Here is a 27752-nt window from a genome sequence, read left to right on the forward strand (position 1 = left end):
ATTCTAAAAAGGAGTAGTCCAGTAAAAGGTCTTGCTTATTTCCTCATGTAAGGCCCAATTATACGGCCTTTAGTTGACGGTAGCCATAGCCCATGAGCCCATACGGGCTTTTTTTTTTTTTTTTTTTTCCATTGATAAGAAGCTTACACATACATCAATCAATCGCCAAGATTGGTTACCGGGATAATTGAGATCCTTAACATTTTTGGAAGTAGAAAACTTTTTCTGGAAGTAGAAAACTTTTTCTTTTCATGGAGTTGAAGTAGTCAAGATGATCTTATCGAAGATACCAGTTTGGTCTATTCCCAGATACCAAGATTTCTTGATATAAAAATGTTAGAGATACCAGTAATCAATCTTGATCATTAATTGATGTAAGTGTAGAGGCCCGCAAAATCTAGTATACATCAATCAAAGAACATGATTGATTACTGGGATAATTGGGATCCGTATCACTTATGTTTCTACTTCATACTTGCATATAATGAAGTCAACAAAGAATGGAAGAACAAAACAGCGGAACCAGGAAGTTGAGGTAACATGTAAAACAGGTAAATGTTTTCTACTTCATACTTGCACTGGTGTACTTGTCTTCACTCATTCCTTGCAATCTCTCTCATTATTGTTCAAGAAACTGGTGTACTACTTCTGCTAGGAAAAGATGATTTCAATCGCTTCGTCTTTGTTTCCATGGATTCTCATCTATTGAGGAAAGATGTTCTGCATTTACTTAATTAGAACACAGTGATATTGTAACTAATAAAAACTGCTGTGTTAAGAAAGACATCAGGACAAGAAAATCTGTCATTACTTCAAGCTGTGAAAATTTTTACAAGTCATGTGAGAGTTCCAAGTGCAGCTGATATACATATCTTTGTTACAAGTCAGGAACTACAGAGATGTCTACATATATAAAAAAATAAAAGAGAACCATGCTGTAGAAAACTAAAAGCTGTGTAAGTGACAATGTACAATGCTCTTGATTTGCCCAAAATTTATCCTCAGGTAGACTTTAACCTGTCCAAATCATAGAATCTCTGCAAAATTTAGGCGATAGTAAATAAAATGAAGACGGGAAAAAAAAATAGTATTCTTGTTATGCCTTGTGAATATGTATGTACTAATCCTTACCAGAGTGGAATGGATGTATTCTAACATGGGTGCAAGTAATGTAACATAGTTTTGGATATCCTCGAGCGCTTCATAGGTTTCGCCCTTCGCCGTGAGAATATCAATGAAAGTCTCGTTATCAGGTACTAGTTTCAAAGCTACCTGCACACACTATTCCTTAGTAGGAGACTCCAACAACAAAACATTGAACTGGGATGAAGATGGAGACTGATAATTCTTTCTACTCAGACAAAGAAGAGCTGTCAAGAACATAGAGGAATTGGGATGGGCAATATGTCAGATTAGTATGGATTCAGTGACACAATCAAATTTACAATTTTTAATTTAATCCGAAAAGTATATTAGTGTATCTTCATAACAGCGCAAGATGGGGAAAAAATGCAGGAGGGAATGAAAGAATGAAAGGATGTGTAGTTACTTTAAAAGCAGCAGATGAAATCCATCCATGCCATGGCTTCAGAGTGATGTTATATGACTCCTCCACAGCTTGTTCCATGTTCTGCCCCGGGTCCTTTGATAATCGTAACAATAAAGCCACCGTAAAATCCAATGATCTGAGGGATACAATGCTAGTTAATTTTGATTCCCTAAAAATAAGTAAGCATCTTAAAAAATTAACACAGTTCATCAATCTTTATACAATTTCAAAAGTTATCTTTCTATAATTCAATCGGAATCGGCTGGCTCTCCTCAATTCAAACAAAGCAGATGAAGTTTAAGGCTTTAAGTAGAAATCAAAGCGGACAAATTCTTGCTGTGAAAACCAACGATGGAAGATCAAACCTAACAGATTCTGATAATATATTGTTTTTCAAGCATCTCTAAGTTCTATGACAGATAAGGTCCAAAGTTGAGCAATCAAGTATATGAGTCATTGACTCATTGTTTATGGCACAGGAAACTAAGTTCACAGATTTTGAAGGATCATTGTTTATGATGCTAGTTACCTGGTAAGCCAAACAAAGGCTTTACTTGAGGTGTTACCCTTTTTTGCAATGCCTTGATTGGTTTCTTTCTTCAACATCTCAACCAAATTTGAATTCACTGCAGAATCAGATTCGCACACCACCTCTATCCTCTTGGAATGAGACAAAACAAGAGAGACAAAAAGAAGTTTAAAACACTTTTAAATCACTGTTCTACCGACATTGAAAAATTGTCAACACAATGAACAGAAATGGCCACATTGAACCCAAAAAGAAAGACTAAAAATTGTTGAAAATATTTTGTGGGTTTTGTTGGTGAAGCCATTATATTAGTATTGGAAGGAAGAAAATTAAAAAATGAACAGTAATGGGTTTGAATTACCTGGATATTCTGATAAATGTCTTGTCTCAAAACGGCCATTGTTGGGCCTATCTTATCTGCAAAAGAAAGGACAAAGACACGACCACAAGAAATCAACTACATCTAAAGATATAAGAAGAGGAAGAAGAAGTTGAAGAGCGAAACTAACCCAGAACTTGAAGAAGCAAATTGCAAATACAGAGAAAAGACTTGGTGGGTATATGGGCAGAATCGTAGTTGTCACCAACAGGAGGGTTAAGTTTGACAAATATGGAGAGTTCTTCAATGGAACACTTTATTTCTGATCTTCTCTCCACTTCTCTTGTCCTCTTCATCTCAATAACCTCTGTGTTTCTCTTCTCTTTCTCTCTTCTGCACTTATTCTTGACTCTCACAGTTGGGGTTCATATATATATATATATTATTGCTGTACTGTGAGTTGTGACAAGCAACCACCAACAAGAGAGAGTAATCAAACAGGTATTAAAAATTTATTAGTTTCATAGGGACAAAGTATTTGTTAATTACTGGAAGAAATATGGATGGAATCAAGTAGCTATCTTTTGTTTTTTAATGATTCAATTTATTGGGTATTTCATAATATGAATTTATTTATCGTTCATATCTCATGTAAGGCATTGATGGTGACCCAAAATTTGACATTGAGGACATCTATATATGTCTTATCATAATACTGTTATTACAATGTAAAATTATTTGGATATATATATCATATTTGGTTTCTTGTGATTGTGATAATGTGTGTGAGCAGATGGAATAGAGAAAGCGTTCCTAGCCGTTCATTAGATTTGATTGCTTGAACAGATAACGATCATATCATCAATTAGGTCTTTAAATTTATCATCAATTAGATCTTTTCCTAAGTTTAAGTGGGTTGAGTTAACTCATTTGTTGGGTTTGGGAGGAAGAAATTCAGTGAGGGTAGTCCGATGTATCCATGAGAACCGTAAACGTAAAATGAATAATATCGTTGATATGAGTGTGATTAAGATTTTCAATATAGTATATGGGATACATTATTATAACAAATTTGTGATTTGCCACTCTTTTGGAAGTTTGACCAGGTCACAGTTTGGTTTTATTATACTATCTTGTCATTTACATAGGGACTGAGTATCACTTTTGTGTCTCATAGAAGCTTTTAATAGCTATTGACTACTAGGGTTTATTATGTAAAGGCTTGTATTTTTACGCTCCTGGATATGATCAAATGCTATGCTGAGATTAAAATTGATTTAAGGTTTATGAGTTGGGTTTAGAAGTTTAAGGGTATTTTTGAAGTGATAGCTATTGATTATTAGGGTTTATTATGTAAAGGCTTGAATTTTTACGCTCTTGGATATAATCAAATGCTGAGATTAAAATTGATTTAAGGTTTATGAGTTGGGTTTAGAAGTTTAGGGGTATTTTTGAAGTGATTTTTGAACCATTTAATAATAAATTACTAATGAATCTCTCTAGGGTCAAATCATATCGACTCATAAGGTTCTAACCTGAATTTTCATTGGGAACAATATCATTGTAATCACGTAGAATATTAATTATTACTCCAACTTTCACAGGGAATAATAATTACTTGACTGTAAAAAATGGTCGATCTCTACATTGTGTTTTTTTCCCCCTTCAACAGAGATGTTATTATCTCGACAACTATTGTCTGTTGACAAATTGCAAGAATGACGAACATTTAAGTAAGCTAGTTGAGATAAAATAACCCTCATTAAAAGACTAATTATTATGAGATATAACATAAACTTGAGCTATAAGAACAACTAATGCATGTGTGTCATAGTTTGAAATGTTAATCGTAAGCAGACATGTGCACAAGCATGCTAAGTTCATTCAAACTTAGATAAGAACATGAAGCTAATTAATTAAGATAATGATGTAGTTAAATTAACATTACTATGTGGCGCAATATTTGAAGGTGTGAATGCCATGGATTCTTTGAGTAATATCTCATCAATCAATTTTAGGTCACATTAGTTGTGAGTTGTGACATGCACTAAATTTTTTTTTCCTTTACAAGAAATATATACGTAATTGCTTAGCTCATCTGGTTAAAGAATATGTACTTATTTTTTTGAGAAGGAAATTGTATTTGTTGAAAATTGTGGTGAAAAACAAACCTTGGAGATGCTGCAGTTTTGCACTTGTCCGGACAGTCGACGGTCAGAGCAGTCTTGGAGGCAGAATTTAACATAGACGTGGCCGTCCGGACAGCTGGCGTACAATAGCAGTTCTAACGTGAATCAGTTTAGTTTTTCGGGCACCCTAAACTCTTCATATAGTATAAATAGGTTATATGTTGTAAACACTAGATACACACAACAAAAGTTAGACATATTCTTTTCTTTGCGGCAATCCTTTGACAACTTTGAGGTTTTGTTGATCCGCTTTGTTTGGGAAGAGTGTGAGAGAGTTGATTGTTGTTTCCGAGTGAGATTTTGGATAGTTCTTGGCATAGAGAGTTTTCTCTTTGGAATTCTTTGTAATCTTTGTTCATATTAATGGAACTTTCATTGGCTTCGTCCTAGAAATAAACAATTTGTCGAACCTCATTAAACTTGTGTTTTGCTCGTTTTCTTTATTTTGTTTCTGTATTATTGTTTCATCGAATTGAGCCATCGTTATTCACAACAGTATTGATATCAAATCAATACATTTTGAAACGTAAAAGGACATTAGAGAAGGTGGAACTACTCCCCATAAGATGATTGTGTTTGCAATTTTACATAATCAAAGCAGAAGGATGCTAAGTCGTCCACTAGTCGGTTGCTGTCCCAGGGAGCATATACGATTAGGATGTTCTTTCAATCCACTCCAAGTGAGTATGAGATGAGTGTAAGATGAACATTACCATCTTTGGTATGAAATGAAAAATGAGCATGAGTGTTAGAATTTTAATTGTACAATTTTCATATTACCCAATTTTTTGTACATAAAAATAAGAATAGATTAATTTAATGGTTGTGATTACTTTTTAATAAGGAATATGATAGTCTTTTGATTATCAAACTCATTCTCCGTTGTGGAGATTAGTAAATCTCACAATTTTAGTGAGTTTGACTAATCTCCATAAGGAGATAATGAGGGTGGGATAGTTTGAGATTCCACCCTCCCAAACTCAACCAAACGTGGGAATTAGTGATTCTCACCCTCGGCTCGCCTCATTCCCTCTTTAAAATACCAACCAAATGCCCCGTAATATCCTTGACTTCTATGAAATAATATAATTGGATTTATCCATTACTTCTTGGAATATTTCTTAGATTATCTTTATCTACTAATTAATCACTTTTTAGCGTAAAATATAAGTGCACAACTTGGATTCACTCAACAGAGAAAAAAATTCCAAAGTTTATAATATAGGTCTCCCTATTTTGGACCCACCCTACATCTTAAAAAGAGTTTGGCAATACATTATAACCAACCATATATCATATATGGGATAATTAACAATTTGATACTCCTTTTAAACTTCTTTTCTTCCCAAGGCCGGTGGTATTCTTTTCTTTTCTTTTCTTTTTTCTTTCCAAAAAGTTTGATATCTACATCAATTACAATTCTTTAAAAAGATTATGCATTTTAAGTCACTTTCGTGTCTCATAGAAGCTTCTATTAGTTCTTAATTATTAGTTAACATCAAGTCGCAAAGCATACCCTGAAATAGTGATCAAAATCATGCCCTAATTTTTTATTCTAAAAAGAATCTTACGTTTGATATATATATATATATATATATCCTCTAAACCTTTTTCAATTATGATCCAACTTCTATAATGTCATTATTTGTTTGTGAATTGACCTGTTCCAAATTTTAAAAGCTTGGTTAGCATCTATTGAAACAACAATTCGTCGTTACTATACATACTAAGTTGCTAACTTAATTTGTTGTATCAATAAAGTCATACATTCCAAAGTGGACAATATCGTTGATGTGAGTAAAACTGAGATTTTGAACATGATATTGGAGCATCTACTTGTCCACTTGTTGGGTATGGTGTAAGTGTATGACCCAACCTATACATGCATGAGAGTGTTAAATATCCCACATCACTCGGATAACCCAAATGATGTAGATTTATAAGAAAATAATCCAAGTCCCTACCACTCATTGAGGTCTTTTATTGGACCTAAGTAACATTAAGTGAGACGGTTTAGGAAGAACAAAGTTGTGCAGGCTCGATGTATCCACGAGAACCAGTAAACCCCTAAGGGAACAATATCGTTAATATGAGTAGGGTTGAGATTTTCAACAACCATCAACAGAATTTACTCGCTAAATATTTCCATGTTTTTATAGGTTTCATAAAATTCAATATATTTAATAATTATATTTTATTATACTAATATGTGATTTCAATCCAATTAAGTCAGTCTGACTGATGGCTTGTTCCCATCACTTCCATATATAGTTATTATTATCACGAATAACTACTGAAGTATTTTTTAGGAATGACGAGCAATTGTGTAAGCCAGTTGTCATAAAATTAATTACTTATTATATCGTATCATTAAGTAATAAGTAGTACTTGAGCAGCAAGTGAGCCGTTGATTGAACGATAATCACATTGCATGTAAGCGATTATCCACCCATCAAGTCGTGAGTTCGAATCCTATCCCCTCTGACCGACACCAAAGTGTGTGTGTGTACTTACCCCAAGTGTAGGGTATCGTCAAGTAATAAACCGGTGAGTCCGGTATCGATCCACGAGGAAGCAATGCAAATTTGAAGTGAATGATATGCAAATGACTAGCTAACACTAATAAACACAATGAATATCAAATAAAAGCAAGTAAAAGAAATGGGCCGAATGACTCGGTAGCATGAGCGATTTTGTAATCAAAGTAAGCACAAATTGAATTTAAAACAATTAATTAAAAACCTAGTCTCTAGTCCGTCCCGGTGGTTACTCGGTTCTCATACTCAAGGTATTATTGCAAACACACACAACCATACACAATGCATTGTGTGATACTATCAATCATGCATATGCAAAGAGAATTGGGATATAAGACTTCAATTCATACATGTAGGCCATCGGGTCTCTTAATCTACGATGAACGCAAAGGGATAAGCACCTAATATTATGGATTAATGTTCCCCCTTGGGGCTTGGCTTGGCTAACACCCTAGTTTCACACTCAAAGATCAATTAACCATAACTCTCTCATGCACATTCCTAAATTAACCCAAAACTCCATCATCAATACACATAATTAATAGCTATGCTATGGAAAACTCAATTAATTAAGAAAATCATGCAATGGGTTTAACAATTCTCAATCAAACACATTAGATGCAATCCCTAGACTAGACAATCCAAAGATACAATCAAATATGTCATCTCCATAGATCTAATCACACAACCACGAAATTAAAAGAGCAAAATCAAAACTACAATTCCATGAACATACCTTGAGTAATTGAAACCAAGCACCCACCGTTTGGGACTAGAAACTAGAAAGAGAACTTAGCCACTCATCATAATGGGTATAAACATCAATTTTATAGATGAAAATCAACGTTTACAAACAAAATCACGAAAAACCAAGAAAAACTTAGAGAGAGAAGTTGAGAGAAAACAATGGAGGCAAGAACTTGGAGGAGATGAATTGTGTGAAGGAAGAAGAAATCTTAGGGTTTTCTCCCCCTTTTACCATTGAAAATACCTAACTGCCCTTATACAAACGTTCCCCATTGGTTATATACATGATTTACCCCAAATGCCCTTGAAATGTTGTGCAGAAAAGTTGCAGTTCCGCGGTGGTGTCCGGACAGGTGTCCGGACACTTCATGCTTCCATCAACTTTGAAGCCTCTGTCTCAATTTGTGAAGAAAGTGTCCGGACGGCACTTGAGGCGTCCGGACACACTGTCCGGACAGGTGTCCGGACACCTGCTGAGTCCCAGCTTCTTCTTTCAGCTCTAAAGGTGCCCAATTCAGTCATTTAAGCCCGATTTCCTGCAAAACCAACGGGAAACATGTATAAGGGTAAAATTACTTTATTTAAACACAAATGAATTACTATAAACACTAGAACCTCCTAATTAGATAGTATTAGGACCTCAAAATAGAGGTCCGGTCACACCCCCCAACTTAGACGTTGCTAGTCCCTAGCAATGCAAACACTTCTAAAAATAAAATCCTAACTCACTGACGTAGGCATCACGGTTGCATTTAGCATATGCAACAAGCCTTTAAACCCCTAGGTCACCCTAGTGGACGAGTTGTAGTCTCGTGAGGGCTTATCAGAGCGATACCCACAAACACTTGCCAAGGGATCCACTATTACTTTGAAAGCACCATAAATGATTCTTAAGTTCTTACATGCAAGAAATAGAGCTAATCCCCCAATTTCCCCGCTAGTTGAAGGCATGCAAAATCTTTAGAAAATCAATCTCAAATCCCCTCAAAGATGACTAAGAACATTTTTATACTATGAAAAATATAAGTGCAATCAAGCAAGACAACTCAATACATTCACACAAGTAAAACCTTGTTACGGAACCTTTTGGTGTTCATAAATCCCCAATCCCAAATGTACACAAAAACATAAAAACATTGTGCTAAGTAAATGACTTACACAATTGAATTAAATATATGTGTTTATAAAAGATAATTTGGATGGGCATAGCTTTGAGAAAGAAATCACCTACAAGAGCAATTAATGCATCCGCCAACTCACTTGCTTACCTTGAATCAAATTCATCAAAAGGTTAAATGGTTTGTAATGTGGCTAAGGGACAAGGTAGGAAGAATTTGGAACTAGGTAACAAGTTGCAAGGTTAAGTTCAAACATGTGAGCTAAATTCTCATTTTGTCACCCCTTCCATTGCACCACAAATTCAAACACTTCTCATCCTTTACACACAAAGGATTAACTTTATTGCATACACCTCTTTTTGATTATTTTTTCTATGCGGTTTTTTTTTTTTTTTTTTTTTTTTTTTTTTTTTTTTTTTTTTTTAATGGCTACAACCACCCTCAATTTTTTTTTTTTTTTTTTTTTTTCAGAATAAGGAGGGATAATATCACTGCCGACTTATTTTTGAAGCTCCTACCCAACCTTGCAACCAAAGGTGGGAAATATTTGGGAAAATGGTTCACACAAGGCTTGTAAGTGAAATAAAAGGCTTAAAGAAATATAGGCTTATGATCACTCACAAATAAATAGGCTAGGCTCAAATCTCTCAACCTAATGAATCCATCAATCCTAAGTTCATAAGCAAGTGGCACATACAAAAATCACACTTCTCAGTAATCAAATGTAATGAATGCAAAGCTATTGAAGAACACGCTTATAAGATGTCAAATGAATAATTGGTGAAAAGAATCACCCAAAAACCCCATATATATCACGAAGAATGGCTCAAAAGAATGAGAAGGGTAAAAAGGTAATTCTATTTTCAGACAAAAGGATCCAAAAACGCAGTCATACAATTGCTTCAATGCCAAGATGCCCACTTAATCACAGTTTTGATATCAAACTAGGTCCCAATCATCCCAAGAAAGATTGATCATAGTCATCCTACTCAATCACATGCTTCGACTTCACAAAAGAAATCAAGAAACCTACTCTACACTTGCACGTTCGAACAAGAATAAGAAATTAACGTTGAAATTGGTAGTGAATCCCAAAAGCATCTACCCTTCCCTTCCTAAAGTCCATTTGGCATGTATGAACAACAAAGCACAACACAATAGGATAGAGGGTAGGAAATCATACCATACTCTTCAAAAGTGATCGGAATCGTGAGAAACGAAGCGTATCCTGAAAAAGTTAATACCAACCACACTATCCAAGCATGACACAACAAGATTTTTTATTTTTTTATTTTTTATTTTTTTTTATTTTTTTTTTTTTAAATATTCACAAAAGCACACCAAAATAAAGCAAGTTTCACAATGAATTCACAATTCTCTCACCCCCCAACTTAAATGAGACATTGTCCTCAATGTCAAGCATGATAAACAAGGCAAGAACAAATTGTAAAATGCATTGTGAACATACAAAAACACACCAAAAATGAATGAAAAATAATCTAACACTACATATTTACAAGAGAGCTCTTTTCACGCACACTAGGAAGGGGTGGGATCCACAAGGTCCCATTCTTCGGCCAATTCATTAAAATTTTCCAAGTATGGTTTCAATCGTTGGCCATTAACCTTAAAAGTTTTTCCACTCCTAGGATCATCAATGTCAATGCTTCCATATGGGGAAACCTTGCGGACAATAAAAGGTCCGGTCCATTTGGTACGTAACTTCCCGGGAAACAAGTGTAACCGGGAGTTGTATAAAAGAACCTTTTGTCCCTCATGAAAAACTTTCCTCACAATGTGCTTGTCATGGTATCTTTTCATTTTGAGCTTAGCAATTTTGGCATTTTCGAAAGCATCATTCCTCAACTCCTCAATCTCTTGGATTTGGAGTTTGCGATGCCCCCCAACTTGATCGGTGGAGTCATTCAAAGTGCGAATGGCCCAATAGGCCTTGTGCTCCAATTCCACCGGCAAGTGGCAAGCCTTGCCATAGACAAGTCTATAAGGAGACATTCCAAGGGCAGTCTTATATGCAGTACGGTAAGCCCACAAAGCATCAATCAATTTGGAAGACCAATCTTTTCTATTGGGACCAACCGTTTTTTCAAGAATACGTTTAATCTCCCTATTTGCCAATTCCGCTTGGCCACTTGTTTGTGGATGATATGGGGTGCCAACTTTGTGCAAAATGCCATATCGTTTCATCAAAGTTCTAACCGGGGCATTGCAAAAGTGAGACCCACCATCACTTATGATGGCTCGAGGCATCCCAAATCTTGAGAAAATGTTTTCTTTTAAAAATTTTATCACAACTTGGTGATCATTTGTTCGAGAAGGGATAGCCTCTACCCACTTTGACACATAATCCACACCAACCAAGATATACAAATAACCAAATGAATTAGGGAAAGGTCCCATGAAATCAATGGCCCAACAATCAAAAATTTCCAAGATGTTAATAGGTTGGAGGGGCATCATCTCACGTTTTCCTAAATTACCTAACCTTTGGCAATTGTCACAAGATAGGCAATAAGCATGGACATCTTTGTGCAAAGAAGGCCAATATAAGCCACTTTGAAGAATTTTGGCCGCGGTCTTTTTGGAGGAAAAATGGCCTCCACAAGCATATTTATGGCAAAAGGCCATGACACTTTCAAATTCATTATTGGGGATGCATCTCCGAATCACTTGATCGGAACAATACTTGAACAAATATGGGTCATCCCAAAAGAAGTTTCGCACATTGCGAAGGAATTTGGATCTATCAATCTTGCTCCAATGAGATGGCATTTTTCCGGACACCAAAAAGTTGGCGATGTCCGCATACCATGGAGTCAATTTGGATGAGATGGCATTGGTGAGGAAGAGTTGTTCATCCGGGAAATGTTCATTGATGGGTATGCCATGTGAAATCAAATTTTGTCCGGGAAGTCTAGATAAATGGTCGGCTACTACATTCTCCACTCCTTTTTTATCTTTAATTTCAAGGTCAAATTCTTGAAGTAAGAGAATCCATCTTAACAACCTAGGCTTGGCATTCGCTTTTGAAAGCAAATACTTCAAAGCCGCATGGTCGGTGAAGATGATGACTTTCGAGCCAACCAAATAAGATCTAAACTTGTCCAAAGCAAAGACTATAGCTAGTAATTCCTTTTCAGTGGTGGTATAATTCACTTGAGCATCATTCAAAGTCTTACTAGCATAGTATATAACATGAGCATTTTTTTCTTTTCTTTGTCCTAGGACCGCCCCAACCGCCACATCACTTGCATCACACATGAGTTCAAAGGGCATACTCCAATTGGGAGTTTGCATAATGGGTGCGGTGGTTAGGGCACCTTTCAAATCATCAAAGGCTTTTTGACATTGTGGTGTCCATTCAAAAGAGACATCTTGAGCAAGCAAGTTACTTAAAGGTTTGGCAATGGCACTAAAAGAATTAATGAACCTTCTATAGAAACCCGCATGACCCAAAAAAGATCTCACATCTTTAACACATGTAGGGGGAGGTAACTTTTGAATTAATTCAATTTTTGCCTTGTCAACCTCTATCCCTTTGGATGACACAATGTGTCCCAATACAATTCCATGTGTCACCATGAAATGACACTTTTCCCAATTGAGAACCAATTGGCTCTCCTCACATCTTTTTAACACACTTGCCAAATTAGCAAGGCATTGATCATAGGTATCTCCATAAACCGAGAAATCATCCATAAAGACCTCCACAATTTTCTCAACCATGTCACTAAAGATACTCATCATGCACCTTTGAAAGGTAGCCGGAGCATTGCATAACCCAAAAGGCATGCGTCTATAAGCAAAAGTTCCAAATGGACATGTAAATGTGGTCTTGTCTTGGTCTTCTAAGGCTATCTCTATTTGATTATATCCGGAATACCCATCAAGGAAGCAATAATAGGCTCTACCCGCTACTCTCTCAAGGACTTGATCAAGGAAGGGTAAGGGGAAATGGTCTTTTCGAGTAACCATATTGAGTCTACGGTAGTCAATGCACATGCGCCACCCGGTTTGAATTCGAGTGGGAACCAATTCGTTCTTGTCATTCTTAACTACCGTAATTCCGGACTTTTTGGGGACCACTTGGGTAGGAGATACCCATTTGGAATCCGCAATGGGATAAACTATCCCCGCATCAAGCAATTTTAGCACCTCCCCCCTAACTACCTCCTTCATGTTCGGATTTAAACGTCTTTGCATTTGTCTAATGGGCTTAGCTTCCTCTTCCATGTAAATCCTATGAGTACAAACCAAAGGACTAATACCCTTCAAATCAGCAATTGTCCAACCTATTGCCCTTCTATACCTTTGCAACACTTGCACAAGTTTCATTTCTTGGGAAGAAGTAAGTAGGGAAGATATCACAACGGGGTATGACTCATTCTCTCCCAAAAATACATATTTCAGCTCACTTGGTAAGGGTTTCCTTTCCGGCGTTGGTGGATGCTCTAGAGATGATTCAAGCTTAGTCTTGGAAGGTTCTAATTCCTCAATGGGTGGGTTGAATCGTCCTATGCTATGGATAGCTAAAGACTCCAAAACCTCATTAATTTCCTCTTCCTCAACTAAAAATTGACTACCTTTTTCGCTCAAAGCTAGCACACCTTCCACCGAATCCCTAGCAAGAGTTTTCTCTAAGTTCTCCTCAACATATGAATGGATCCAATCTACTTCCCTAATGTCTTCAAACTCTCCCATTTGCTTAGACACATTAAAAATGTTCATCTCCGCGGTCATATTCCCAAAAGATAGCACCATGACACCATTCCTACAATTGATCAAAGCATTTGAAGTTGCTAGGAAGGGTCTACCTAGAAGGACCGAGATTGGTTTGCTAAAACTAGGGAGGGGCTGAGTATCTAAAACCACAAAGTCAACCGGGAAGTAGAATTCATCCACTTGAACTAGCACATCTTCAACTATTCCTCTAGGAATCTTGACGGATCTATCGGCTAGTTGCAAGGTAATTCTTGTAGGCTTAAGCTCACCTAACCCCAATTGTTGATAGACCGAGTATGGAAGGAGATTAACACTAGCACCTAGATCCAACAATGCTTGCTCAATCCTATGGTTCCCTATGACTATTGGAATGGTAGGGCAACCGGGATCCTTATATTTAGGTGGAGTGGTGGCTTGTAAGATGGAGCTTGCTTGCTCCGTAAGAAAAGCCTTCTCCTTCACATTCAATTTGCGTTTCACGGTACACAAATCCTTGAGGAACTTTGCGTACGAGGGAACTTGTTTGATGGCATCTAAAAGAGGTATGTTCACTTTCACTTGTTTGAAAAGTTCAAACATCTCTTTGTGTAGAGCCTCATTGGTTTTCTTCCCTAATCGGTGAGGAAATGGTGGCCTTGTGATACACTCTCTATCCTTAGACGTGTCTACCCTTGTCCTATGTGATTGCCCCTCACTCTCCTCTTCTCCTCTTGGTATTTTCTCACATTTTTCTGAGTTTCTGGATGAAGTGTCCGGGCAATCCAAAATAGGTGTCCGAACACTTGCACCTAGTGAATCATTTTCCTGCACAAATTTCTCCAAACTCTCTTCCTTTCCACTATTTCCTTTGTCCTTTTTCCCCACTCTATCACCAAAATTCTGCACATCGTCATTTTGATCAACATTCTCATTTGGTATGGGTCTATCCACAATGCGTCCATTCCTCAAAGTGAGGATGGATTGGGCTTGTTCATGTCCACTCACCCCCCCACTAGTAGATTCTAGCAAATTGGCTTGTTTGGATGGATTGGGGTATGGTTGAGCTGGGAATTTACCCTTCTCATATGTGGTGAGAGCTTGGGTGACCTTAGTGATTTGACTCTTAATATCCTCAATGGCCCTATTGGTTTGTTCTTGGAATTTGGTGGCCTTTTGATTCTCCCCTATTTGAGCTTGCATGAAAATGTTAAGAGTGTCTTCAAGAGACCTCTTAGGAGGTGGAATGTAAGGTTGTGGAGGTGGTTGTGTAACACTTGGAGGAGGCAATTGTTGTTGGGGTGGATTGGGGAGTGATTGGGATTGAACATTCCCATCATTCCTCCACCCAAAGTTTGGATGATTCCTCCAAGGGTAATTCTCATTGTACGAATTGTTACCTTGGTGATTGGTAGGGTAGGGCTTCCTAAAGTTCTGAGAATTGTTCCCATTGTAACCTTGCCCAAATAGGACTTCCTTACAAGCCGGTAAGGCATTACACTCATCCGTCCTATGATCCCTACTTTCACACAAAGTACAAGCAACTTGGTCGTCAACACCAACCACATTTATAGGGGCCTTTTGTGACTCTAAGGACTCCAATTTCTTGGACAACAAAGCAAGTTTAGCATGCACATCATCATTTTCGTTCAACACAAACTTGCCACTAGAGCTTGGCACAACATCATGTCGGGTTAGGGGAGGAGCTTCCCAAGATCGGGATTCCTCCGCCAACCCATCAAAGAAAGTAAATGCTTCATTGGCATCCCTATTCAAAAAGTCACCTTGAGTCATAGTGGAAACCAATTTCTTCAAAGATGGAGTCAAAGATTTGTGGAAGAAATTCACAATTTGAAATTTTTGAAATCCATGGTGAGGACACATAAACAACAAATCCTTAAACCTCTCCCAAGCTTGGAAGAAAGTTTCATGTTCTTTGCAATGAAAATTCATGATTTGTGTTTGATAAGAAATGGTACGGTGGGAAGGAAAATATTTGTTGAGAAATTCTTCTTGCATTGCCGCCCAAGTCGCAATGGATTGGGGGCGCAAGTTCTCAAACCATTGTTTTGCATGATCCTTCAAAGAGAATGGAAAAAGTTTGAGTCTCAAAATTTCTTGTGTGCATGTAACATCACCAAAAGTAGTACACACCGATTCAAAATCACGCACATGTGAATATGGTCGTTCCGATTCCATTCCATGGAATTTGGGAATCATTTGGAACATGGATGGTTTAAGGCTCACATTTTGTTGGTTCGGTGGCATGATGATGCAAGAAGGTTGAGTTTGCCTTGCGGGATGCGTAAGCTCCCTCAAAGTGCGATGCTCTTGGGCATGAATGTACTCCACAGGAGGAGGTGCATGTAAATTTTGTCCGAAGGGAGCATATTGTGGCACTTGTGGCATTGGATAATACATGGGATGCACATAATTGTATGGGGGAGGTATATGATATGCGGGAGGCATATTGGGAGGTTGGTAGACATTTTGTGGGGCAATTTGTGCCGCATTGTCTTGTTGAAGTGGTTGAGGTGCATTTTGCAAAGCATGCTCAACTTGAACATTTGGTAAATTTTGGGCATTTGGCACATTTTGGGCATCTTGCCCTTGCGCCGGATTCATCAATTCATCAATGTTCACACGTTGTAAAAGACGACGTAATGCATCAAGATTGATATCACCCCCACGTACACTCCCCGCATCACTCGCATTTATGTCACCACCTCTCCCATCTCTATTAGACCCATGCCCACTAACACTATCTCTAAGATGAGACATGATGGCAAACAAAACTATCAAATAACACGAAAGATGGCAACCAACCAAGTCAAGTAACACCAGATTTTTCAATCAACAAACAACCAAGAACAATGTCAAGCAAGAACAGGAGCAAAGATAGGAATAGAATGACAATCAACCTCAGGAACAATTACACACCAAGATGTAGCAAGTAGTGATAGAAAGAAAAATGCGCAAAGCTCTCTCAAACAACGTATCACTACCAAGCAGCAAACAAGGTGGCATCCATCGCCCACAGGAATCTAAGTTAGCCCCATCCGCCAAGTTCTCCTCACAGATTTTTTTTTTTTTTTTCTCTTTGCAGCAACTACACTAAATCAACTACACTAGAAAGCAAGTAAAAGGGAGGAACGAAGTTACCCTTGAAGCGTGACCGTGCTCCTTCCTTATTTGATGGCGTTTAATAGCATAAAGCTAGCATCTACAAGCCACCCAACTCCGTCTTTGACACTCGCCTCCCCGGCAACGGCGCCAAAAACTTGACCGACACCAAAGTGTGTGTGTGTACTTACCCCAAGTGTAGGGTATCGTCAAGTAATAAACCGGTGAGTCCGGTATCGATCCACGAGGAAGCAATGCAAATTTGAAGTGAATGATATGCAAATGACTAGCTAACACTAATAAACACAATGAATATCAAATAAAAGCAAGTAAAAGAAATGGGCCGAATGACTCGGTAGCATGAGCGATTTTGTAATCAAAGTAAGCACAAATTGAATTTAAAACAATTAATTAAAAACCTAGTCTCTAGTCCGTCCCGGTGGTTACTCGGTTCTCATACTCAAGGTATTATTGCAAACACACACAACCATACACAATGCATTGTGTGATACTATCAATCATGCATATGCAAAGAGAATTGGGATATAAGACTTCAATTCATACATGTAGGCCATCGGGTCTCTTAATCTACGATGAACGCAAAGGGATAAGCACCTAATATTATGGATTAATGTTCCCCCTTGGGGCTTGGCTTGGCTAACACCCTAGTTTCACACTCAAAGATCAATTAACCATAACTCTCTCATGCACATTCCTAAATTAACCCAAAACTCCATCATCAATACACATAATTAATAGCTATGCTATGGAAAACTCAATTAATTAAGAAAATCATGCAATGGGTTTAACAATTCTCAATCAAACACATTAGATGCAATCCCTAGACTAGACAATCCAAAGATACAATCAAATATGTCATCTCCATAGATCTAATCACACAACCACGAAATTAAAAGAGCAAAATCAAAACTACAATTCCATGAACATACCTTGAGTAATTGAAACCAAGCACCCACCGTTTGGGACTAGAAACTAGAAAGAGAACTTAGCCACTCATCATAATGGGTATAAACATCAATTTTATAGATGAAAATCAACGTTTACAAACAAAATCACGAAAAACCAAGAAAAACTTAGAGAGAGAAGTTGAGAGAAAACAATGGAGGCAAGAACTTGGAGGAGATGAATTGTGTGAAGGAAGAAGAAATCTTAGGGTTTTCTCCCCCTTTTACCATTGAAAATACCTAACTGCCCTTATACAAACGTTCCCCATTGGTTATATACATGATTTACCCCAAATGCCCTTGAAATGTTGTGCAGAAAAGTTGCAGTTCCGCGGTGGTGTCCGGACAGGTGTCCGGACGGGTGTCCGGACGGGTGTCCGGACACTTCATGCTTCCATCAACTTTGAAGCCTCTGTCTCAATTTGTGAAGAAAGTGTCCGGACGGCACTTGAGGCGTCCGGACACACTGTCCGGACAGGTGTCCGGACACCTGCTGAGTCCCAGCTTCTTCTTTCAGCTCTAAAGGTGCCCAATTCAGTCATTTAAGCCCGATTTCCTGCAAAACCAACGGGAAACATGTATAAGGGTAAAATTACTTTATTTAAACACAAATGAATTACTATAAACACTAGAACCTCCTAATTAGATAGTATTAGGACCTCAAAATAGAGGTCCGGTCACCCTCCCCAAATCCCTATTTCAAAAAAGAAGTACTCGAACCATAAAACATATAATGTATGTGGTAGATTAGAATCTTAATCGTAAGCACATATGTACATAAAATGTTGAGTTCAGTCAGAACTTGGATTCGAACATGAAGCTAACCTTAAACTAATTAATGGTGTAGTTTAACAATATTACTATATATGTGACGCATTTCAAGGTGTGAATGCATTTGGATTCTTTGGTAACCTCACCAACCAATTTTAGAGGAACAATGTTAGTTATGATACTACAATTTTTTTATAAGAACTATGCATTTGCTTAGTTAAGGAATATTTAAACACTAATCCTCGAGTAATTATATGGAAAAATATAATTGGAATTCTCTATTAGTTATTAGATTACCTTGATTTACTAACTAATCACCTTCTACTATCCAAATGTAAATGCATTACTTGCAACATACAACTATTTCCCTAATTTTGTTGAGATGTACATTAATATACATATATTTTGGAAATAATTACCTATTTGATATTCCTTTTAATCTTCTCTTCCTCTCAAGGTGGTATGTTTTTTGTTAGAGGAACGTTAGTAATCCCTTCGGGATGGGTGGTAAACATCATGCTTTCATGAATATATACAAGATGCATGTTTGAATTGGTTTCACAAGCTAATTATTTGCATGATATAAACATCAAAGTGATCCAATCACCTTAGATTCTCAAAACAACCGGAACCGGTTGTTGATTGAGATGGTGAACTTGGCCGTGTTAACTCTTAATGCAAGTGAGAGGTTGTGAATTTGAGTGTTTCCATTATCCAATTTGCGAGATAGGTCTTTGCTCAGCTCAGCGTGTGCGAATGTCATCATGTGTTATCTTTCCGCACTGGGTCTTACCTAGGTCTCAACTGGTCAATGAAACTACGGGTCTTTCATGTGGTTCGGAGTTTACCACGGGTGGATTCCATGTAAAAAAAAAAAATTTTAAAAAAAAAAAACTTACACTCTCAAATATGTAAAGGCAAGTTAGCCTGATAATTATCCTGGGCCTAAAGCTGTGACAAAACCCGGCCCCGATTATTCCAAAAGACGACGGTTGCCTAATGAGCAAGGCCCATAATTTCAGCCCAAACCAGACCCGATAAAACAGTTTCAAAAGACAACACTACCCTTCTGTACTATTCCTATTATTTCACATAACAAAATTCGTCTTCTACTCAAAATCATCTGGTAATCATGGTTGCTGTGACTGCAGTGCCCGCTGCTCCAACAGTCGCACATTTGGTACTCTCCATCCCGCGTACGTTAGCGGTGAAATCATCTTCGTTTGTGACACCATGTTCGAACTGCAAATCGAAAATGGGCACATATCCTCTGCAGAAAAAGCACACTGCGCCCGCAAGCAAGCTCGTAGTTCGAGCTGCTAGAACAGAGTCCCAAGGGGTCTCGCTTGGCTTCAGGGCCCCCGATTTCCAGGTTCTGTTCTTTATTAATTGTATGTACTTCATATAATTGCAAGGAAAGTTGATTCGTCTCTGAATTAGCTTTAATAGCTCATTTGTTTTCCCTTTTTTTGGTGGGTATGATGGGAGTGTTAGTTGCCAGAGCCGCTGACTGGGAAAGTATGGCAATTGGAGGATTTTGAAGGACATCCAGCTTTATTGGTATGCCTCTACTTTTCATTGTGTTATGGCGTCTATGAAGTTATTTCTCATCCACTTGATAGAAGACCATAAGTTCGGATTAGTAGTTTAGTACCCCTAACATTGTTAGAATGTTGTTATTAAGCCTCAATAATCTTTTGTAATTTAAGCCCATGGGAGGTGGGAAGAGTTGAATTGAGCGGGCTAAACAATTATCTCCAGCTGAAATATCCTAAAACTTGAAGAGCACTAATGAGCCAAGTAGGAACTTCACATTACTTCCTTGGCTTGTTTCTCAAGTCTGCCGTAATGGCTAACATAAGTGTTAGTGAAAGGCATAGAATCTTGTCGAAGGAAAAAATTGAAGTTAAACATTTGCACTTCAAGTAAATCTAATGAGAAATCAAACATCAAATCCAGTTTTAGGTTACTGTTTAGCTAACTCATGGGACCTAGGGATTATTCAGCAAATAATTGAACAAATAGGAAAAAAAAATATTGCAGAATGGCTGACTCATATGTTGAGAGACATGTCCTGAGTTTTGTAATATTTCTTCATATATTTCTTTTACTCATTTTGCGGTGCCGTTATTGAATTCGACCATGTAGAGGTTTTAGTTTTCCACGTGCAGGATAAATATGCAAATTACTACTATATCTTGAGCACATTAATGTGATAAATGTAGTGCAAAAACTTTGGTTGAGTTTGTTACTTATGCCTTAAATCAGGTCTGTGGATCCGTGAGGCATGATCATTTATTTAACCGTGGCTGCATTTGCTTAAAAAGAATCGCTTATCTTTGTTTTTTTATTAGAATGCAACTAGAATACTAATTCTTACTTATAGCTGAAGAACTATGAGTTGACTATGAGATGCGTTGCAGGTAATGTTTATCTGCAATCACTGCCCATTTGTTAAACACTTGAAGAAGGATATTGTGAAGCTTGCGAATTTTTATATGAAGGTAACTATCCTTTTATTTTATGGGGCTTGCTCCAATTTTCACTCAAAAATTGGTTTTGTCTTTTTAGTAATAGCCAAACCCAAGTATCATATCAAAATTTAGTTGTGTGGCATTGCAGAAAGGACTTGCAGTTGTTGCAATATCTTCAAATTCGATAGCTACTCATCCACAGGTTCTAGTGACTTCATTATTGAGATTAGAGCTGTGTTGAAGCTGTCAAATGACTTTTCCAATATGGAAATGTTCTACACAGGATGGTCCACAGTTCATGGCAGAAGAGGCGAAATTGTTTAAGTATCCTTTCCCTTATTTATATGATGAGGTATGCTAATTCCATTCTCAACCTGCTCTATTGCTCTCCTTTTATATGGCTTATCCCCGTGGTTATGTTCGCCTGTCCTGAATGTATATGTCCTATTTTTGTAGGACTTAACAATAGCAATAAATCATACCTTTGTCTCTTTGGGTTTGTGCTTCCTGGAGGCGATGAAGCACATCTAGAACAATTTTTTTGATGCAAATTTCTGTTTTTACTCCTTCCATAAGACCCTATCGAGTAAAGAATTGCATATCAGAATATCAGAAAGTTTGTTGGGGAAACCTATGGTTATGCATTATGCTCAGATACTGCTTGATCCTGGACTTTTACTGTTAAAATCTTGAAAAAATTTCTGTTAGACTTAGGGGAACTTTATAATGTGCTAAGCTGAAAACCATAGAAGTCTTTCTTGGAGTTGAGATTGTTAGCTCATTAAAGTTTTCTGTGTAGTCAAAATCTTTACACTTGAACGTATTAAATCATTCATTTATCTTATTGATATGATCTAAATAATGTTAACTTTTATTAATTTCATTGGATCATGTAATGTTGTGAACTATTATACGTTTCATGAATATGTACAGTCTTGCAAGCAGGTTTTGAAGTTTTAACAGAGTTAAAACTTTTTAACTGCAGTCACAAGATGTTGCACGGGATTTTGGAGCAGTTACCACGCCTGAATTTTTCCTGTTTAGAAAGGTGACTATGATCATGATTAGCTATTCCACATCTATTTTTCAAGCTTGGTGTGTCATGCCATTTTGACTCTATTGTGACTTGTGAGGGTGTGGGTTATTTAGTTTACTTTCCCAGTTTCCCTCCTAGACTGATCCAGTAAAACCAGTTTTTGCTTATATGGACACTTGTTCTGTAAAATTTAATGTAGCTTATAAATTGTTTTGCCGGACCTTTTAACCATGGTAATTTATTGCACGAATCACAGCATGGTCGGAGACCATTTGAGCTGGTATATCATGGACAATTTGATGATTCCCGGCCTAGTAATAATGTGCCTGTCACTGGGAGGTTGGTTTCTTTTATGTTAAGATAATTTTTTTTTCCCATAAAAAATAGAAAGATCCATTTTATTTTCTTGGATTTATTATTATTATTATAAAGATATGCTTGAATTGTAATTTATTCAGGGATCTAAGCGTGGCTATAGATTGTGTTCTCAGCGGCCAGCCTGTATCAACTATTCAGAAACCTAGGTACCCAGTTCTATGTTTAATAATTTTTTCCCGTCTATTTCAGATACCATTGAAGTTTTTGTCTATTGTTCTTGCTGGGTTTAATGTATTTATTTGTTTATGTAATCTGCCAACAGTGTGGGATGCAGCATAAAGTGGCATCCAGAGGCAAAGTAGTGACTTATTAGTCGATTTTAGTTTTCTCAAAAGATCATACGCTGAGTGTAAACTGTAAACTTTGCTGTCAGGTAAGCTGCTTTTTTTATTAAAAGAAAAATTCCCTAGATTTTTAATCCATAAACAGCTTTGTAAAATAACCCTTAATTTTATTTAAGGTATGGTCTAATTATTTCATTTTCATAACCAAAAATCAGTAACAAAAACACAAACTCTTTTTTTCATATTATTTAATTTATTTCAGTAAATGTATTAATTTTTATGCCGTGATATATTTCTGTTGTAGAAATGTGAAAGCGAGGCTTGCTTGTAAATAAATCACCAGTTCAAAACGGTGGCGTTTTGATTGTCTAACATTGGAAGATTAAAGGAACCTCCAACCATCACTGATTAAATTTGTAGGAAACTTGAAATCATGTTCAATTGAATTCGATTCCCCGATTAGACCGGTCACCGGATAATCCTGATCGATTGCCACATGATTTTCCGGCCTACCATAATCTTGATTCAGAGAATTTGAGGAACCAGAAGTTCACAAATCTTCTCCAGAGGAGAAATCTTGATTCAAATACTTAGCAAAAGCAAGTGTCATGTCAATTAGGTTCCCGTTAGAGTGAGTTGTACTGGAGTCCGAATTAGGACTCCCAAATTGCACATAATTCTGTTGATCACCATTCAATCTAGAACTTATGGAATAAAGACTAAGCTGGTCAATCATCCGGCGAGCAGCCTTGGTCCGGCAATTTCTACGACAACCACCACCAACCGGTACATTTCTCAGGGAGCCTCCTCTAGTCCCGTACCTCCTACAGACCTTGCAAAAGAAACGATGCTGAGAGAGACTGTAATTGTTGTAGTAGCAAAATTTGGTGTTTGAAGAGGCACAACTAGGGCAATTTGGTGCAACCCCATGACCAGCAATATTTGAGTTCCACTTATTCTCCACCATTGAAGGGCGAAGAAAAATCATTTGGTCACTGAGATTGGATATACTTGCTGAATTACACACTTGAGAGACATAATATATGGTGTAGTGTTTCTTTTTTAAATTACAGGGAAAGATGATGGGGAGACTCGAACTAAAGATCTCTATGAGATATCACACATATGAAGTCATTTAAGCTACTCGTAATTCTCGGTGTAGTGGTGTTGGGTTAGTGTAACATGTGGTTTAGAGATAAATGTGCATATAGTAGCCGGATTGGTCATGACTCTATTGCCTCACGTGGCGGCCTTTGTTCCATTGGGTTGTGGTTAGACCCAAAAGATCGCGATCCCCTTTGGGTGTATTAAACTAGCGTTTGGTCAACTTAGCCACTCAAGTGTTTTCTAGTCATTTTTTGTTATAAATAACAATAATAGTAATAAGTATGGGAAGTTTGGTAATTTAGTGAGGAGGCGCAGCAAGCGAGATGTGGGCATGTTAAGTGGGGAGTTGAATACAGTGAACTGTTCACATTGACATACCGTATCACCAAAGAAATAATGCACGTAATGTGAGAGATGCATGTGGATAGCACGTGCACAATGTGTTACCAAAAGAAAAAAAAAACACCCTGATTTTCACGGTCAATACATCCCCTATTCCACCATCCACCATGTAAACATCTCGGGATCAAACCCACTAGTAACTTGTGCGGTGTGCTAATTTGTTTTTAAAAAAACCACTAGTATGTTTTGTGCTGTGTCCACATTAGGACATTGGTGTTACTATCCAAAACGAGCTTGGTCTTAGTGAAGTATCAGGTGGTCAAATTAGGTGTTAGATGTGATTGTTCGACATTACTTAACTTTCTGCATAGGAAAAAAGTGAGCTATGAGGTGTCAAGTTTATTCTCGGGGAATCTCCCCGACACTTAAGAAGTCAATTCGGAATACTATTAATTGAGAGTGTTTAGTGTTCAAAACTCTCTCTCAAATCTCAATACTAGCAATCAAAAGTGTAGAGTTAAGAATCGTTTGTCTCACGCTGAAGCTTCCTTTTATATGAGTTATAAAAGAACTTTTTCCCCCTATTCTCATGAGGATTTTCGAAAAGTTCCTAATTCATTTCTTAATAAGAATCGAACTCCCTCAAAATTCTCATTTCCCCCTTTGGTGATTAGTCACCTAGGGTTTCCGAGATGCATGTTGCACGATTTCGTACAAAGATGTATTATCTTCTCAGTCACACTCTTCGGATAACGTTTGCTCAGCTTGACTCGACATATCGACTATGCTTTGATCAGCAACTCGGGAGAGCCTGTTCAATACCTCACCGATGTGTCAGTTCAGCATCTTGGTGCCACTTTTTGATATATAATTGGATGATAATTTTTTTGAAATCATCAAATAATATTTTATTAACAATAAATATAAACAATTCTAATTTTGTAAATCTGATTTCTCAACCACACATGGACAATCCATTGTCAAACTTTGTCAGCTCGCATTCCTTTAAAATCCCAGATTCGCCCTCTCACTGTCTGCACTCTACTCCCAATCACAATAAGCACTCCTCTCCGTGTGATGGGTTCAGATCGGCGTTTTGAACCGATCACAAAATGCAACACAGAAGGACGATCCACTCAGACGGTGGCGGCGGATCTAGACGGTACCCTCCTCGTCGCACCAAGTTCTTTCCCTTATTACATGCTTTTAGCTTTCGAAGCTGGTAGCCTTTTGAGGTTCTTGACTCTCTTTGTATCAGCTCCATTTGTGTACTTCACTAATTTATTCATATCCGAATCACTCGCTGCACAAGTTTTCATCTTCATCACTTTATCTGGTCTCAAATTGAAGGACATCGAGCTTGTTTCGAGGTCGGTGTTACCGAGACTTTACGCGGTCGATGTGCACCCAATAACTTGGAAGGTGTTCAATTCGTTCGGTAAAAGATACATAGTCACTGCCAATCTGAGGATTATGGTTGAGCCCTTTGCGAAGACGTTCTTAGGGGTTGATAAGGTTCTTGGAACGGAGTTGGAGGTCACAACATCGGGGAGGGCAACTGGGTTTGTCAGTAAACCAGGAATTCTTTTGGGAAAACATAAAAGGGATGCGGTTTTGATGGAATTTGGTACCAATTTACCCGATGTAGGGCTTGGTGATACAGAAAAGGATCATGATTTCATGTCCATATGCAAGGTTTGATTACAGCAATCTATCATTAAACATTAATATTTTTTTTATTGTTTTTTATGCGAAATGTCTTCTATTTAATTTTACTTTTCTGCACAATATAGGTACTATATGTAGGACCACCTACTCTGCTTTTTATTTATTGCAAAACTTGATCTGGAAATTTATGGCATTATTTTGTTCATGATCATCTCAAATCGTTTGTTACAGACTTTTTGCACAATATGGGGACTACATGTAGGACTATCTCTGCTTTTTATTTCTTGCAAAACTTGATCGGGAAAGTTATGGCATTATTTTGCTCATGATCATGATCTCAAATTGTTTTTTACAGACCACTTGATTATTTTTCACATGCTAAGAGAGGACGAACACCACGCTATCTTTTTTTTCTTTTTTTTTCTGACACATTCTTGGGTTTTGTTATTAATTTTTTGCTGGAGGAGAGAATTGAACTTTGCACCTCGTGCAAGTTATAAGGTGCAGGTTACCACTACTTGCTCCTTCATACTCATATACCTGGCGTTCTTTATGTCCAAACCACTTAATTGTTTTCAAGTGAAGCTGTAATTCATGTTTAAGTGCATTTGGTTCTTGTACAGTACATGAATAGCAGATTATGCATTTAGATATGCCTTTTCATCATTGATTCAATGGGTGCATTCCTTTATTTAAACAAAAAATTAGTGCGTTTCTTGTGACATCTGCAAGAAATGCAGATGGTGCGACCTAGTAGAGTGCAGGGGTGCAACATAAAGGTCATGGGTTTAGTCCTTGGAAACATCATCTCTACATATTATGTGTGGTAAGATTTGCGTGCATCCTTATTGCCCTTACCCTGCCCACTATGGGAGTCTTGTGCATAAGAGTTTACCTCTTGACATCTATGAGAGCGCAGTGTGCAAGGACTTAGACCAACAAGCAAGCTCAAATTTTTTTTTTTAAATCCATTTGACTTAACACTTCTATTTTTCCATGAAGTTTGGTTATGTGCTGCTGGGGTATAGTCATCCTTGGTTGTCTATTAGTCATTTGTACGACGATCAACTAATCAGCTGCAAACTCAACAGTAAACTAAAGGAAAGGCAAAATACGAATTACACACACCTGTCCAATTTGTTACTAATCGCTATTTGTCTAATAGAACATGCATGAAATTATTTTCAGTGATGATCATCAGTTTAGTAACTTAGGAAAAGTGCTTGGAGTAATGGAGATGACGATGACTACCGCACTACTTGAATCTTGATTTCTTGACATTGGTCAATGTTAATTTTATTGTCAGTAGAGGTTTTTTTTTTTTTTTTTTGTCATTAGAGTTAATATCTATGTTTTGTTGCACTTCTGCAGGAGGGATACATGGTGCCAAGAACTAAATGCGAGCCCTTAGATTTATCGAAAGTGTAGAGATATTGTTGGTGTAGTTTCAAAGTGTCCTTTCCGTTGGGCTGCATAACTAAATCTCAACTTGTGATGAGTGAGGCCTTCCCTTCATGAGATTCATGGGGCTGACCTTTATCGTGATCTTGTTTTGGAACTATCTATCAGAAGGTCTAGTGTTCACAAGAACGCCAACTTTTACTTGCAGCGTTTCTTTTTTTCATCTGTGATCTCTAAATGTGCAGCAGTTTTGTGCACCTTTGTACAATTATTTGTTGTGTTTAATGTATTAACATGAAGACAGGAGTTCTATATTTGGAAAAATATATCGAGATATGATTCAATATCATAAAGAACGTTGATATATTTATACTTTTGTAATGATAAGATCTGATCGAACTTAAGCCATTGATTTGGGTTTTCCGTAAAGTTTAGTTTTTGATGCAATAATTATGAATGGGATCTGGGTCTTCTGCGAAGTAGGTTATCTGTGGTCTTG

The 27752-nt window shown here is 37.4% G+C and overlaps 4 protein-coding genes and 1 pseudogene across 6 annotated transcripts; 3 read left to right on the forward strand and 2 right to left on the reverse strand.

The window, feature by feature from the left end:
• Positions 1 to 782: 782 nt before the first annotated feature.
• LOC119997940 (glycolipid transfer protein 3-like) lies at positions 783 to 3100 on the reverse strand. 2 transcript variants are annotated; one of them, XM_038845174.1, is made up of 6 exons: positions 2588 to 3100; positions 2440 to 2495; positions 2079 to 2209; positions 1550 to 1685; positions 1132 to 1272; positions 783 to 1017 (listed from the first exon to the last, which is right to left on the reverse strand). In XM_038845174.1, the coding sequence occupies exons 1-6, from the start codon at positions 2751 to 2753 to the stop codon at positions 946 to 948; spliced, it is 702 nt and encodes a 233-aa protein (XP_038701102.1). In that variant the 5' UTR covers positions 2754 to 3100; the 3' UTR covers positions 783 to 945. The 2 variants fall into 2 exon arrangements, with proteins under 2 accessions (XP_038701102.1, XP_038701103.1); XM_038845175.1 differs by having other exon boundaries at positions 783 to 1037.
• A 12468-nt stretch (positions 3101 to 15568) lies between these two features.
• Positions 15569 to 15668, forward strand: LOC119998029 (annotated as a pseudogene).
• Positions 15669 to 19664: 3996 nt separating this feature from the next.
• On the forward strand, positions 19665 to 22930 carry LOC119997573. 2 transcript variants are annotated; one of them, XM_038844692.1, is made up of 9 exons: positions 19665 to 19935; positions 20058 to 20123; positions 20987 to 21067; positions 21186 to 21239; positions 21321 to 21389; positions 22023 to 22085; positions 22273 to 22412; positions 22532 to 22597; positions 22714 to 22930. In XM_038844692.1, the coding sequence occupies exons 1-9, from the start codon at positions 19696 to 19698 to the stop codon at positions 22751 to 22753; spliced, it is 819 nt and encodes a 272-aa protein (XP_038700620.1). In that variant the 5' UTR covers positions 19665 to 19695; the 3' UTR covers positions 22754 to 22930. The 2 variants fall into 2 exon arrangements, with proteins under 2 accessions (XP_038700620.1, XP_038700621.1); XM_038844693.1 differs by having other exon boundaries at positions 22330 to 22412.
• A 187-nt stretch (positions 22931 to 23117) lies between these two features.
• On the reverse strand, positions 23118 to 23702 carry LOC119996873 (dof zinc finger protein DOF3.5-like). The gene is made up of 2 exons (XM_038843654.1): positions 23326 to 23702; positions 23118 to 23244 (listed from the first exon to the last, which is right to left on the reverse strand). The coding sequence occupies exons 1-2, from the start codon at positions 23700 to 23702 to the stop codon at positions 23118 to 23120; spliced, it is 504 nt and encodes a 167-aa protein (XP_038699582.1).
• Positions 23703 to 25172: 1470 nt separating this feature from the next.
• LOC119995904 (glycerol-3-phosphate 2-O-acyltransferase 6-like) lies at positions 25173 to 27621 on the forward strand. Its single transcript, XM_038842376.1, has 2 exons — positions 25173 to 25879; positions 27224 to 27621. Exons 1-2 carry the CDS (start codon positions 25262 to 25264, stop codon positions 27278 to 27280), a joined length of 675 nt encoding a protein of 224 aa, XP_038698304.1. The 5' UTR covers positions 25173 to 25261; the 3' UTR covers positions 27281 to 27621.
• The last annotated feature ends 131 nt before the right edge of the window (positions 27622 to 27752 follow it).

The sequence above is a fragment of the Tripterygium wilfordii genome, chromosome 4 (genome assembly GCF_013401445.1).
Source record: "Tripterygium wilfordii isolate XIE 37 chromosome 4, ASM1340144v1, whole genome shotgun sequence".
Taxonomy (NCBI): Eukaryota; Viridiplantae; Streptophyta; class Magnoliopsida; order Celastrales; family Celastraceae; genus Tripterygium; species Tripterygium wilfordii.